This window comes from Hylobates moloch, unplaced genomic scaffold (genome assembly GCF_009828535.3).
Source record: "Hylobates moloch isolate HMO894 unplaced genomic scaffold, HMol_V3 SCAFFOLD_1, whole genome shotgun sequence".
Classification (NCBI taxonomy): Eukaryota; Metazoa; Chordata; class Mammalia; order Primates; family Hylobatidae; genus Hylobates; species Hylobates moloch.
The window spans coordinates 219755934-219770852 of record NW_026652276.1 but is presented as its reverse complement, the minus strand read 5'-3'; the positions used below and the strand labels follow the sequence as shown (position 1 = coordinate 219770852).

At 48.3% G+C, this 14919-nt stretch overlaps 1 protein-coding gene across 1 annotated transcript in view; it reads left to right on the top strand.

Annotated features, from left to right (window-relative positions):
• The window catches only part of ATP6V0A4 (ATPase H+ transporting V0 subunit a4), a 66301-nt gene extending 52289 nt beyond the window's left edge, over positions 1-14012 (top strand). The window contains exons 18-20 of the mRNA XM_058442432.1: positions 4986-5103; positions 11174-11345; positions 13919-14012. Of these exons, the coding sequence (XP_058298415.1) occupies positions 4986-5103; positions 11174-11345; positions 13919-14012 (384 nt within the window). The remainder of the gene's footprint in view (positions 1-4985; positions 5104-11173; positions 11346-13918) is intronic.
• The last annotated feature ends 907 nt before the right edge of the window (positions 14013-14919 follow it).

Here is a 14919-nt window from a genome sequence, read left to right as displayed (position 1 = left end):
CTTCACCATGTTGGCCAGGCTGATCTTGAACTCCTGACCTCAAGTGATCTGCCTGCCTCGGCCTCCCAAAGTGCTGGGATTACAGGCGTGAGCCACTGTGCCTGGCCCCCTATGATCTCTTTATAATGTTATCTGCCTCTCATGTGAATTCATAAATTGTTTTGTTCCCTTATCCCTCCCTGCCCCTGCCTGTGCAAGGACAGCCACTGCCCCTCAGGAGCCCGTGCCACATCCTCCCAGATGAAAGCAGCTGTCTGTTCCATGTGTTGACTAAAGTCAGCCACATTTGTGAATCCCAGGCTGGAGGCTTTAACCAGAGCTCTGTTCTAATTTGGGAGGGGGAACTGGGTTTCCATGAGGGCCACAGATGCTATAAATGGCTCCATTTGTGGTGTTAATTGCTTATTTTAAAAAGTTTTCTCTTGATAGCCATGTGCGGTGGCTCATACCTGTAATCCCAGCACTTTGGGAGGCCAAGGCGGGCGGATCACTTGAGGTTAGGAGTTCAACACCAGCCTGGTCAACATGGTGAAACCCTGTCTCTACTAAAAATACAAAAATTAGCCAGGCATGGTGGTGGGCACCTGTAATCCCAGCTACTGGGGAGGCTGAGGCAGGAGAATCACTTGAACCTGGTAGGCAGAGGTTGCAGTGAGCTGAGATCGTGCCACTGTACTCCAGCCTGGGCAACAGAGCAAGACTCTGTCTGAAAAAAAAAAAAAATTATCTTGATTAATTAGAATTAATGAAAAATCTCAATTGTGAAAATTCTTTCCAAGAAAATTCCAGGTACAGAGTGATCCACACTAGTGGCTGTTGGCATTACCAAGTCTGTCAGACCTGCTGGAATGTTTTAGAAGCCAACCCATGCATGTTCTGACTCCTCAAGTCCTGGCCTGTCCAGGGCAACCTCCCTCATCTCTTCTCCTGCCCTCAATCTATATCCAGACAATTTCCACCTGCCACCTCCAACATGAACAGGCTGCCCTTGCTTGGGCAACTTTAGTCTCCATTCATGGACCTCCTTCCCCCAGGTCTAATCATGCATGGGTCTCCCGTCTCCAGGCAAATGTGTGCCTCCCCCTGTTTCTCTTTCAAGTTCCTTGCTTGCTTCTCCCCTCACCAGGGTTAGCCAAACTCAAGGTTAAGGGTACAGTCCTTGACTGTCACATCTGCCCAAGACTGATCCCAGCCACAAGTTTGGGGGTTCCTAGGGCCACCCTCACTTCAGGCCAGCTGACTATACATTCGCAGGACCCCTTAGGTTCCTTTGGGGCCAAAATGACTCACAGAACTCCAGAAAGTGCTATGCTGACAGCTTTGCTTTTTTTTTTTATTTTTTGAGACAGAGTCTTGCCCTATTGCCCAGGCTGGAGTGCAATGGTGCGATCTCAGCTCACTGCAACCTTTGCCTCCCAGGTTCAAGCAATTCTCCCGCCTCAGCCTCCTGAGTAGCTGGGATTACAGGCATCCACCACCATGCCCGGCTAACTTTTTTGTATGTATTTTTGTAGAGATGGGATTTCACCCTGTTGGCCAGGCTGGCCTTTAACTCCTGACCTCAGGTGATCTGCCCACCTCGGCCTCCCAAAGTGCTGAGATTACAGGCATGAGCCACCGTGCCTGTCCACTTACAGCTTTTGTAGCAAAAGAATTTAAATCAGAAAGGCAGAGAGGATAGGGCAGCATCTGGGACAGTGAGTTCCAAATGAGGAGCTGTGTCCTTGGAGGCACATTACTGTCCCCACATTGATGTGTGGCAAGATGTGCAGAGAATCGCCAGCCCAGGCCGGTCACCCGAGCTTCAGTGTCTAAAGTTTCACTGGAGTTTCCTCATGCAGGCAGGATTGACTGATTGATTGACTGATGATTGATTGGTGGATGTAGCCCCAGCAGTTGCTGCACTGAGTCCCCACCTCTCTCCCACCTTGCAGATCAGTCCCAACTCTCTAAGCATGTGGTTGGTCTTTCTGGTGTGGCCAGACCCCGCTTCAACTATGAGGTGCCCAACTTGAACCACTGCATTAGCATAAACGATCAGGTGTGGTCCCAGGGGCCCAGCATGAATAAGAAAGACCCTTTTACATGGGAAATGCCAGTGGTTTAGAGGTTACCTCCCAGGAGCCAAGACAAAGCCAGTCCTGTTCAGTAAGGTTAATTATGATTATTATAATTGCTATTTTGAGATAGGGTCTTGTTCTATTGCTGAGGCTGGCATGCAGTGGCACAATCATGGCTCACAGCAGCCTTGACCTCCTGAGCCCAAGCGGTCCTCCTGCCTCAGCCTCCCGAGTAGCTGGGACCGCAGGTGCATGCCACCACGCCTGGCTAATTTTTTGAATTTTTGGTAGAGATGGGGTCTCACTTTGTTGCTCGGGTTGGTTCTGAACTCCTGGGCTCAAGTGAGCCTACTGCCTCGGCCTTCCAAAGTGCTGGGATTATAGGCATGAGCCACCACACCTGGCCAAGATGAATTCTTTCTTATGCAGTTCTTCTTTACCTTGACTCTCTCTAACTGCTCACTCCATTTCTGCCCATCCCTGTCCCTTCAATTCCTCACAGCTGCTTTCATTGCTAAATTGAGGTTCTCATTTTTATCTTGTCCCCATAACCTCTGACATCAGTGACTGCGCCGCCATTCCTTCCTGGATATCTCCCTCCGCAGACAGCCGTGACTGCACCTCCCATTCCTTCCTGGACGTCTCCCTCCGCAGACATCCATGACTGCACCTCCCCCATTCCTTCCTGGACGTCTCCCTCCGCAGACACCCGTGACTGCACCTCCCCCATTCCTTCCTGGACGTCTCTCTCCGCAGACATCGGTGACTGCACCCTCCCCATTCCTTCCTGTACGTCTCCCTCCGCAGACACCCGTGACTGCAGCGTGACTGCTCTAGCTTCTTTGATCTTTTCTTTTCCTCATCAGTTTGTTGTTTTGTTATCTCATCTCTCTCTCATTTTTTTTTTTTTTTCCGCGACAGAGTCTCACTGTGTCACCCAGGCTGGAGTGCAGTGGCACGATCTCAGCTCACTGCAACCTCCGCCTCCTGGGTTCAAGCAATTCTCCTGCCTCAGCCTCCCAAGTAGCTGGGACTACAGGCATGCGCCACCACACCTGTCTAATTTTTGTGTTTTTAGTAGAGGTAGGTTCTCACCATGTTGGCCAGGCTGGTCTCAAACTCCTGACTTCAAGTGACCCACCTGCCTCGGCCTCCCAGAGTGCTGGGATTACAGGTGTGAGCCACTGTGCCCGGCCTTGTTTTGTTATCTCTGAATGAAGATGTTTCCCAAGGCTGGGAGCTCCTCTTTCTTTTCTTTTTCTTTTTCTTTTTTTTTAGACAGTCTCACTCTGTTGCCAGGCTGGAGTGCAGTGGCGAGATCTCGGCTCACTGCAACTCCACCTAGCGGGTTCAAGTGATTCTCCTGCCTCAGCCTCCTAAGTAGCTGGGATTACAGGTGCACGCCACCACACCCAGTTAATTTTTTTATTTTTAGTAGAGACGGGGGTTTCACTATGTTCACCAGGATGGTCTCGATCTCTTGACCTTGTGATCTGCTTGCCTTGGCCTCCCGAAGTGCTGGGATTACAGGTGTGATCTCCTCTTTCCTTGATCTTTCCCTTGTTGATCTCCTCCATCCTCCTGCAGATGCAGTCTCAGGAGTCCATTTCCAGCCTGGACTTTTCTTCGGGGCCCCCGTAATTCCACCTGAGCTCCCATGTGCAGAGTGTCTACTGATAAGGCCCACTGCCATCTGAAACTCAGCATGTGGAGAGCCAACTGCCCACCTCCTCTGTCAATGTCATTCTTCCAGCTACTTGGGCTTAGGAGCCTCAGAGTCCTGGCTGCCCTGACCCTGAGTGGGTAAGGGGACTTCTCTGTGTTCCCATGATACCACTGCATGCCCTGGTCATTGTGCTTCCCATAGTGTGGCATGGGAACCCTTCTACATATTCTCCTGACTAGGCTGTGAGCACCTTGAGGGCATGTACAGCACCAGTCAAATTGTCCCCCATGGCCAGGCACAGTGGCTCACGCCTATAATCCGAGCACTTTGGGAGGCTGAGGCGGGCAGATTGCTTGAGGCTAGGAGTTCCAGACCAGCCTGGGCAACATGGTGAAACCCTGTCTCTACAAAAAATACAAAAATTAGCTGGGTATGGTGATGCATGCCTGTAGTCCCAGCTACTCGGTAGGCTGAGATGGGAGGATCACCTGAGCCTGGGAGGTCAAGGCTGCAGTGAGCTGTGATTGTGCTACTGCATTCCAGCCTGAGTGACAGAGCAAGACCCTGTCCCCCCCAAAAAAAATCATCTGTCACATCAGAGAGCATGAGGGGAGAATGAGCCATGGCTGTCTTCGTTCTGTTATTTACTTCTTTCCTGTGTTACTGAGCTCATAACCAAATTGTCCTTTTTTTTTCTTTAAGGCTGTCTCTTCTCTAAACTATGATGCTACCAGAATAACCTGCCTCCATGGCTTCTCACTGAATCCAGGTTGTTTCTTCAACTGTACCCATAGCTTGCCTTTCTAGAAACTTCCACACAGGAGCACTGTCTTCTATTCCTCACCTAAACAAGCTCCCAGTTCCAGCCAAATTGTTTTCTTTCCAACTTGACTTGGTGATATTCCCAGCTACCTGTTTTTTTCCCAACCAGGGATCCTTTTCCTCCTTAGGAACAATTTCTTGTCCTTCAAGTCACATCCCTACCCAGCCTTCCTGGCACAGCACAAATCTCATTTCCCCTTACCACCCAGTTGTCGTCTTTGAGCTTTTTTTTCAGCTATTGCTGGGGAAAGTTAATACACACATAACATACGACTTTGTGCTGATAATTCTTTCTCTAAGTCTATTACTATTTCTTTTCCCCTAGTTAGACTGAAAGTGAACAGCAAAGCCCATGTCTAATTCATCTTTGCATCATTTGTAATAACTTTTGTGTAGAAAGTTCTCAATGAAGTAAAATAAACAATTCTGTCTTTCAGTTCAACTTTGGAGACATCTTTGTCCACCAAGCCATCCACACTATCGAGTACTGCCTGGGCTGCATTTCAAACACAGCCTCCTACCTGCGGCTCTGGGCCCTCAGCCTGGCTCATGCACGTGAGTGAGCAGCCCATCAGGGGGACAGTCAGCTCTCCCCAATACCCCAGGAAATAGGTGCAATGTATTTGGAAGTAAAGGTGACTTCTCCGAGCTATTTGTGGATGTTTGCCAAAAGAATGGCTCTTCTTTCCCAGGCACAGGTGCCTTTTCTGTGGGTCTGGCTGCACGTTGCTGGGGTGGTCACCCTCTATATTAATAGTCTGCTACTGCTGCTGTAACAAATTGTCACAAACGCTCATGGCTTAAAACAACACAAATTTGGCCAGGCATGGTGGCTCACACCTGTAATCACAGAGCTTTGGGAGGCAGAGTTTGGGCTAATTGCTTGAGCCCAGGAGTTCAAGATCAGCCTGGCCAACATGGTGGAACCCGTCTCTACTGAAAATACAAAAATTAGCTGGGCATGGTGGCAGGCGCCTGTAACTCCAGCTACTCGGGAGACTGAAGCAGGAGAATTGCTTGAACCCAGAAGGCAGAGGTTGCAGTGAGCCGAGACACTGCACTCCACACTGGGCTACAGAGTGAGACTCTATCTCAAAAAAAAAAAAAAAAAAAAACCCAACAACACAAATTTGGTGTCTTCCAGTTTTTGAAGCCAGAGTCCTAAAATCAAGGCGTGGGCAGCCGTGCTCCTGCTGCAGGCTGCAGGTAGAATTTGTTTCCTGGCCTTTCCAGCTTCTTGAGGCTGCCTGCATTCCATGGCTTGTGGCTCCTCTTTGCATCACTTCAACCTCTGCTTCCAGCATCAAATCTCCTTTTTCTCTGCCTGCGACTCTTCTGCCTTCCTCTTACAAAAAGACTCTAGTGATGACATTGGGCATATCCAGATAATCTGGGATAATGCCCCTCTCTCACGATTCTTAGCTTAATCTCATCTGCAAAGCCACCGTTGCCATGTAATATAGTATGTTGACAGGTTATTAGGATTAGGATGTGGACATCTTTGGGAATGGGGGAACATATTTTTTCAGGCTACCATGCCCTTCTGCAAGATGCTGACCTTTAAGAGAAGGCCTGCCTTGATTATGAGCATTGCTGGGAGTCATTTGGCTGCCTGCTGAGCTGACCGTCAGGAAGTGCTCACTACCTTTGTGAATTCACAGCAGTCCAGGATCAGTCGGGCCAGGCCCAGAAATACAATTCTATCTATGTATCTATCAGTCATCTATCTGTCTGTCTGTCTGTCTGTCTGTCTATCTTTATCTATCATCTATCTATCTATCTATCTATCTATCTATCTATCTATCTATCTATCAATCATCTATCATCTATCTATCTAAAAGAGACAAGGTCTCACTATGTTGCCCAGGCTGATCTCACACTCCTGGCCTCAAGGGATCCTCTTGCCTCAGCCTCCTAAAGTCCTGGGATTTTAGGCATTGGAAATACAATTTTGATAAAGATCCGAGCCCCGGGGTTGTCTAACGTCAGGAATCCTGACTCACCAATTCACTTTGTAAGCCCTGTCTTGATCTCTGGGTCCTTCTCCAGTCTTGTTTCTTGTCAGTTTTCCTTAGTGCCCCACCAGCGCTCCAGACCCATCCATTTCATATGCAGTGGCCCTGAGGAGTGCTTTTTTTTTTTTTTTTTGGAGACAGGGTCTCCCTCTGTTGCCCAGGCTGGAGTGCAGTGGTGCTATCATGGCCTCGAACTCCCAGGCTCATGTCATTCTACCGCCTCAGCTTCCCAAGTAGCTGGGACCACAGGTGCATGCCACCATGCCTGGGCCAATTTTTTTTTTTTTTTGGTAGAGACAGGGTTTTGCCTTGTTGCCTAGGGTAGCCTCAAACTCTTGGGCTCAAGCAATTCTCCTGCCTTGGCCTCCCAAGTAGCAGGGACTATAGGCACACACCACTACACTTGACGAACTTTTTTTTTTTTTTTTTTTTGGTAGAGACAGGGTGTTGCCATGTTGCCCAGGCTTGTCTTGAACTTCTGGGCTCAAACAGTCCTCCTGCCTTGGCCTCCCAAAGTGCTGGGATTACAGGTGTCAGCCACTGTGCCTGGCCTGAAGAACTATCTCCTGAAGATGCAGTACTCCCTGGGCCCCTCTGTGTGTTTGCCCCTGCAGCCCCCTTGCCTGAAATAGTCCCTTCTTTAACTCTCTCCCTACCTAGTACTTATTTCCTCCTTCATAACTCAGCTGGAAATCTTCCTTCCTAGTCCCCCAGTCTGGAAGATGCCTTCCTGTGGTTCTGGGGCATGCTCTTAACCTAGCTTCAATTATAATTGTCTTGATTAGCCTGTCTCCCTACTGGACTGTGAGCTCCTTGAGAGCAAAGACCCTGACTTTTATCTTAGCATTCCTGGCACTGAGCATAATGCCTAGAACAGAGAAGCCAGGCCAAGGTGTGTGCTGAATGGATAGAAAAGAAAGCAGTAAAAGTGTGTGATTATTCACTTACAGGAGAAACTCCAGTGCTCAGCATTCGTGTGATCTTCACAGCTCAGCTGTGTTCGTTTCTGTGCACAAACTCACATACGCACACTTTCACGTGCACACGAATGCTCAGATGCACACACTCAGCCCTGCAAGTGCCTGCAGCACAGACACCCACAAGCATGTCTTTTTTTTTTTTTTTTTTTTTGAGACAGAGTCTTGCTCTGTCACCAGGCTGGAGTGCAATGGCGCGATCTCGGCTCACTGGTTCAAGTGATTCTTCTGCCTCAGCCTCCCAAGTAGCTGGGACTACAGGTGCGCACCACCACGCCCAGCTAATATATTTTTTTTAATTTTTGTATTTTCAGTAGAGATGGGGTTTCACCATGTTGGCCAGAATGATCTCGATCTCTTGACCTCGTGATCTGCCCACCTTGGCCTCCCAAAATGCTGGAATTACAGGAGTGAGCCACTGCAGCCAGCCGCATGTCTTTACCCCTGTGCACTGCTGTGCATTCATGTGAAGTGGCTATACCAGGACTGTCACCCACTTGTTCCTTAGAGTGGATCTCAGCACTTCGTGCAGTCAGTGGTGGTAATGTTGGTCTTCAGCTCTAACCCCAGCAGTAGTTGGAGGACTTGAGTCATAATAGGGCTGAGTCTAGATAAGACAGGAGGAGGAGTTTTGGTATTCTTGGCCCTACGTGTCAGCGTGTCCTCTGGCCAACCCATGCACACACTGAGGGGGTCATTTGATTCCTGAAAACCCATATGGTTCATGGCTGCCTGGCCTGGTTCACCCACTGGGTCATTCTAGAAGTCCCTGCTAGACATGGCTTCCAGTCCATACTAACACAGTTGCTTGAAGAGGTAATGTTGAAGAATGGGGAAAAAAATTAAAACACTGACTTAAATTCTGCTTCCTTTTCTACCACTTTTGGCTGAGTAACTTACACAAGAAATTTAACCTTTGTGTGCCGGAGCTTTCATCAGTGGTCCTAGTAGTTAGCCTCCTGTACTGGTCAGGCCAGGCTAAACTCTGTTGCAATAACAAATTACCCTCTAAATCTCAGGTCCCTGGGCCAGAGTTTGGCACTATGTATTGGGGTGTCCTCAGGCCAAAATTCCTCCTGTCTTATTTAGACTCATCCCTGGTATGACCCAAGTCCTTCAAACTACTGCTGAGGTTGGAGCTGAAGACCAGCATTAGCACCACTGATGACTTGAAGCGCTGAGATCCACTTTAGGGAACAAAGTGGGGCCGGGCGTGATGGCTCACGCCTATAATCCCAGCACTTTGGGAGGCCAAGGCGGGTGGATCACCTGAGGTCAGGAGTTCGAGACCAGCTTGGCCAACATGGTAAAACCCCCTCTCTACTAAAAATACAAAATTAGCTGGGTGTGGTGGCACACGCCTGTAATCCCAGCTACTCAGGGGGATGAGGCAGCAGAATCACTTGAACCTGGGAGCGGGAAGTTGCAGTGAGCCATCACACCACTGCACTCCAGCCTGGATGACGGAGAGGGACTCTGTCTCCAAAAAAAAGGAACAAAGTGGGTAACAGTTCTGGGATAGCCACTTCACACAAATGCACATCAGTGCACAGGAGGAAGACATGCTTGTGGGTGTCTGTGCTGCGGGTACACGCAGGGCTGAGTGTGTGCATCTAAGCATTTGTGTGCACGTGAAAGTCTGCATATGTGAGTTTGTGCAAGTGAACGAACATAGCCTGAGCTGTGAAGATCACACGAATGGTAAGCACTGGAGTTTCTACTGTAAATCTCAGGTATGGGTCTAACTAGAAGGGGGTGAAGCTGCTCCCATTGACGAAAGACTCTGCATCACTGTAGCAGGCAGAAAACCAGATCTTGGGAGGCAGCAAGCAAACAGCGGTCCTCTTCCTTGCGTTCCATGTCTCTGCTTTTATCATGTTCTGATAGCCACTTGCAAGTGACAGGCCTCTATCTCTCTGGGCCACATCATTGTGACCTTTTAGCAGGGGCCTTCAAGTCTCAAGCCAAGGATGTAATGATGGTATTTCCCTGCACGGTGCATGTCCCAGGCTGTTGGGCATGATAACTAGGGAAGAAGCATTCACATGTGCTCTGTGACCAGGGACACCTAAGCATGGACCCTTACTTGTGTAGCTTGGACAGTGAGAGCCCTTGTAGGGCAGTTCGCTGGGGACAGGAACTCAGCTAAGAGTCTGGGTTTTTTCCGATACCCATCCATGACCTCCCTCCTCTTGGATTTCACTCCCCTCAGGGCCTTTTAAAACCTTCCCTGACTGTCAGGCTTTGACAGACTCCATGGGCATGTAAGAAATGTGTAGAAAAGACCTTTAGAGCTGGGGGTGTGGCAAACAGCTGAGGACGTAAGGGGTAGGGAAGTGAGGGGGGTGGTGGTGTCATAGGAACAGGCCAGAGGGGGCTGTGTGGCATTTGCCCCTGAACTTCTCGGAGCTTTAGTTTTCTTATCTATAAGATGGGCATCATAAAACCTAATTTGTAGGGTTGATACGGGCCTTACTGAGATAATATGTGTAAGCTGCTTTGAATTCCTCTGACTTGGTTCTTAATTTGGAGTCTGTGGCTGAACTTCAGGCTTTCTGTAAATACCCTGAAACTACATATAAGATATTGTTGGGCGTCTCTGTGTGCATTTTTCTAGGGAAAGGATTCATGACTTTCTTCAGATTCCAGAGGGTACCTGTGACCACCAAAGAGTGGAAAGAGCCACTTTCCTGAGTGAGGCTGAATTCAGCTCATGCACTCAGTACCTGGCGTGTGCCCTTGTAGATTGCAGTGACTGAATAAATATTAGCTAAACACTTTTTGAAATATGTTTAGGATTTTAATCTTTTTAAAAACATTTTTACTTTGAAATATAGCATGTTTACAAAAATGCATAAAATATATGTTCAGCCTAATGGATTTTTGTAAAGCAAACACTCATGTAACCACTTCCTGGTCAAAGAAGAGGCTGTGGCCGGGCGCGGTGGCTTACGCCTATAATCCCAGCACTTTGGAGGCCGAGGCGGGTGGATTATGAAGTCAAGCGATCGAGACCACCCTGGCCAACATGGTGAAACCCCGTCTCTACTAAATATACAAAAATTAGCTGGGTGTAGTTGCATACACCTGTAGTCCCAGCTACTCGGGAGGCTGAGGCAGGAGAATCGCTTGAACTCGGGAGGTGGAGGTTGCAGTGAGCCAAGATCACGCCATTGCACTCCACACTGGGCGACAAGAGTGAAACTCTGTCTCAAAAAAAAAAAAAAATTAACAGACAGTGGCAGCACACTTCTGTGGTCCCAGCTACTTAGGAGGCTGAGGTGGGAGGTTCACTGGAGCCCATGAGGTCAAGGCTGCAATGAGCCATAATTGCACTACTGCATTCCAGCCTGGGTGACACAGTGAGAACCTGTCTCAAAAAAATAATAATAAAATAATAATAATCTGGGCTGGATGTGGTGGCTCACGCCTGATTTCCCAGCACTTTGGGAGGCTGAGACAGGAGGACTGCTTCAGGCCAGGAGTTGGAGACCATCCTAGGCAACAGAGTAAGACCCTGTCTCTATTTAAAATATATATATATATATATATTTTAATTAAAAAGATGAGAAAATACAATAAATAACAATATGCATTTACAAGATAATCCCAGTGGTTTCTCGTACCTTGCAGAACTGTCTGAAGTGCTCTGGACTATGGTGATGAACAACGGCCTTCAGATGCGAGGCTGGGGAGGAATCGTCGGGGTTTTTATTATTTTTGCCGTATTTGCTGTCCTGACAGTAGCCATCCTTCTGATCATGGAGGGCCTCTCTGCTTTCCTGCACGCCCTGCGACTGCACTGGTAAGGATGGTTGTCCCGTGGAAGCTCGATGTGGTGTTGGGAAAGGGAGTGGGCTGTGGGGCCAGCCGACTGGGTTCAGATCGTGAGCTGTGTGTGACTTTAGCAGCTTACATACCTCTTTGGAGCCTTAGTTTAGTCATCTGTTGGTGTAATATTAAATGATGTAATATATGTGTGTATATATATATACCTATATATGTATATATATACATACACACACACACACACATTCATACTCATTCAGACACTCATATATGTTAGTTCTCATTTACTCCTTCCCTTTTAGATGATCAGTGTTCATTTGTTATTACAATTGGCTTTAACCCAAGTGACACTTCCAAGTATTGGCAAGGTAGCGTCTGAGATAGGCTCAGGGAAGACATGCTTAGAAAATCTGGAATGTTTGGCTTTTTTTTGTTTTTGTTTTTGTTTTTTTTTGAGACAGGCTCTCACTTTGTTGCCCAGGCTGGAATGCAGTGGCGCAATCTTGGCTCACTGCAACCTCCATCTACCGGGTTCAAGCGATTCTCCTGCCTCAGCCTCCTGAGTAGCTGGGATTACAGGCGTCTGCCACTACGCCCAAGCTAAGTTTTGTATTTTTAGCAGAGACAGGGTTTCCCCATGTTTGCTGGGCTGGACTCGAACTCTTGGCCTCAAGTGATTCACCCGCCTCAGCCTCCTGAAGTGCTGGGATTACAGGCATGCACCATCACACCCAACTAATTTTTGTATTTTTAGTAGAGATGGGGTTCCCCTATGTTGGCCAGGCTAGTCTCAAACTCCCGGCCTCAAGTGATTCATCTGCCTCAGCCTCCCAAAGTGCTGGGATTACAGGCGTGAGCCACTGCACCCAGTGAATCTGGGATGTTTGGCTCTTGTTGTTGAGTAGAAGAGTTATACCAACAAGGTATGAAAGTCTCAAAAGTGGAAAGAGAAGGAGGGTACCACCAGGAGGGAGACGCTCACAGGGAGCCCTGGACATGCACAGATGTATCCAGCGACAATCAGCCGTCGTTAGGTTGATGAATATGGAAACATGTTTAGGCCTCTGGTTGTCTTCCAAGTTACATTTCAACCAAGAATTCTGAGTGTGCAGTGCATGCCCTTCAGCTGCAGAGACTGTACCCAGCTTGCCCTGATGTTTTCTTCCTCCCTCTATGGCCACTATTCGTAAAGAAGCCTTTACACTTCATGTACTGAGTGAGGAGAGCCACAGCATCCCCTGCCTCCATAATGACATCATTCCCCTCCATGATGACATCATTCCCCTCCATGTCACTGAGGAGATGAACCAAACTCCGTAACTTAATAAAACATAAATGAGGCCGGGCGCGGTGGCTCATGCCTGTAGTCCCAGTACTTTGGGAGGCCAAGGCGGGCGGATCACCTGAGTTCGGGAGTTTGCAACCTGACCAATGTGGAGAAACCCTGTCTCTACTAAAAATACAAAATTAGCTGGGGTGGTGGCGCATGCCTGTAATCCCAGCTACGCAAAGGGCTGAGGCAGGAGAATGGCTGGAACCTGGGAGGTAGAGCTTGCAGTGAGCCGAGATGAAGCCACTGCACTCCAGCCTGGGCAAGAGAGCGATACTCAAGGGCCTTTGCGTTCTATAATATGTGAGTCCCACATTTTAGAATTAGCTGGAAATAGAAAATGACATGAGAGAGTGCTGCACAGTGAGGGTGTCTTGGCTTGTCATGGGGGTAGGGAAGCTCCTTCCATGAGGGAAGAGTTGTTATGCTGTGGCCATAAGCCCACAAGCAGAGAGGCCTGGAGGAAATGAAGGGGAGGGGAAGGGGAAGGTGGTAAGAGACAGATGAGAGAAGGGCTTAAAAAATCTTCAGATTCATGGCCTGGGTGCAGTGGCTTACACCTGTAATCCCAGCACTTTGGGAGGCCGAGGTGTGTGGATCACCCGAGGTCAGGAGTTCAAGACCAGCCTGGCCAACGTGGCAAAACCTGGTGTTTACTAAAAATACAAAAATTAGCTGGGCGTGGTGGTGGGCATCTGTAATCCCAGCTACTCGGGAGGCTGAGGCAGGAGAATCGCTTGAACCTGGGAGGCGGAGGTTGCAGTGAGCTGAGATTGCACTATTGCACTGCAGCCTGGACCACAAGAGCAAAACCCTGTCTCAAAAAAAAAATATGTATAATATATATAATATAATATATATTATATATATTTTTATACACACACACACACACACACACACACACACACACATAAATTAGCTAGGCATGGTGGTATATGCCTATAGTCCCAGCTACTCAGGAGGCTGAGGCAGGAGAATCTCTTGAACCTGAGAGGCGGAGGTTGTAGTGAGCCAAGATTGCGACACTGCACTCCAGCCTGGGTGATGGAGCAAGACTCTATCTCAAAAAAAAAAAAAAAAAAAAAAATCCTCAGGATTCTCCTGGCAGCCATCAGCCTGGGTGCCTGCCGTGGCCAACCCTTCTGACTTTGTGCTTGATTTTACAAATGCTCTGCTTCCTCCTTCCCTCCACCTTCCAGCCTCTAACTGATGTGTTTCAATCTCCCATTTCTTACCCCGCGCCCTCCCCGCAACAACAGGGTTGAGTTCCAGAACAAGTTCTATGTCGGGGATGGTTACAAGTTTTCTCCATTCTCCTTTAAACACATCCTGGATGGCACAGCCGAGGAGTAGGCTGAGGGCTGCACCTCCCGCGGCGGTCTCCATGCCAAGGAAAGAAGTTCAGTCTCGTCTTTGATATCAACCCCCGCAAGGCGTTCAATGGGAAGGTTGTTCTTGGCTCAGCTGAAGCATGGAGCTGTGTATTATTTGGATATCAGCCTGTGGATTTGATACGACTTAACCACATCAGAGGAAGGACTTTGGCAAGTGATATTGTCTTCGTGTGGGGTATTAATTCTCAAATAATAAAATAATTGACAAATGAGGGGAGAATGCTAAACAGATGTCTTCTTGCAATATTTTAAATATTGTATTTGAGAAAATAAACATCTGAGTCATTCACTTTTTCCTTAAGATGTCTTTATTCGGCCAGGTGCAGTGGCTCACGCCTATAATCTTAGCATTTTGGGAGGCCAAGGTGGGTGGATCACCCAAGGTCAGGAGTTTGAGACCAGCCTGGCAAACATGGTGAAACCCCATCTCTACTAAAATACAGAAATTAGCTGGGTTTCGTGGCAGGTGCCTGTAATCCCAGCTACTCGGGAGGCTGAGGCAGGAGAATCGCTGGAACCCTGGGGGGCAGAGGTTACAGTGAGCCGAGATCGCACCACTTCACTCCAGCCTGGGCAAAAGAGCAAAACTCCATCTCAAAAAAAAAAAAACAGATGTTTTTACTGAAAATTATTCCATACCAGTCTGGGCACAGTGACTCACGCCTGTCATCCCAGCACTTTGGGAGGCTAAGGCGGGTAGAATACCTGAGGTTGGGAATCCGAGACCAGCCTGACCAATATGTTGAAACCCCGTCTCTACTAAAAATAAAAAATTATCTGGGCGTGGTGGCAGGTGCCTGTAATCCTAGCTACTTGGGAGGCTGACGCAGGAGAATTGCTTGAATCCAGGAGGTGGAGGTTGCAGT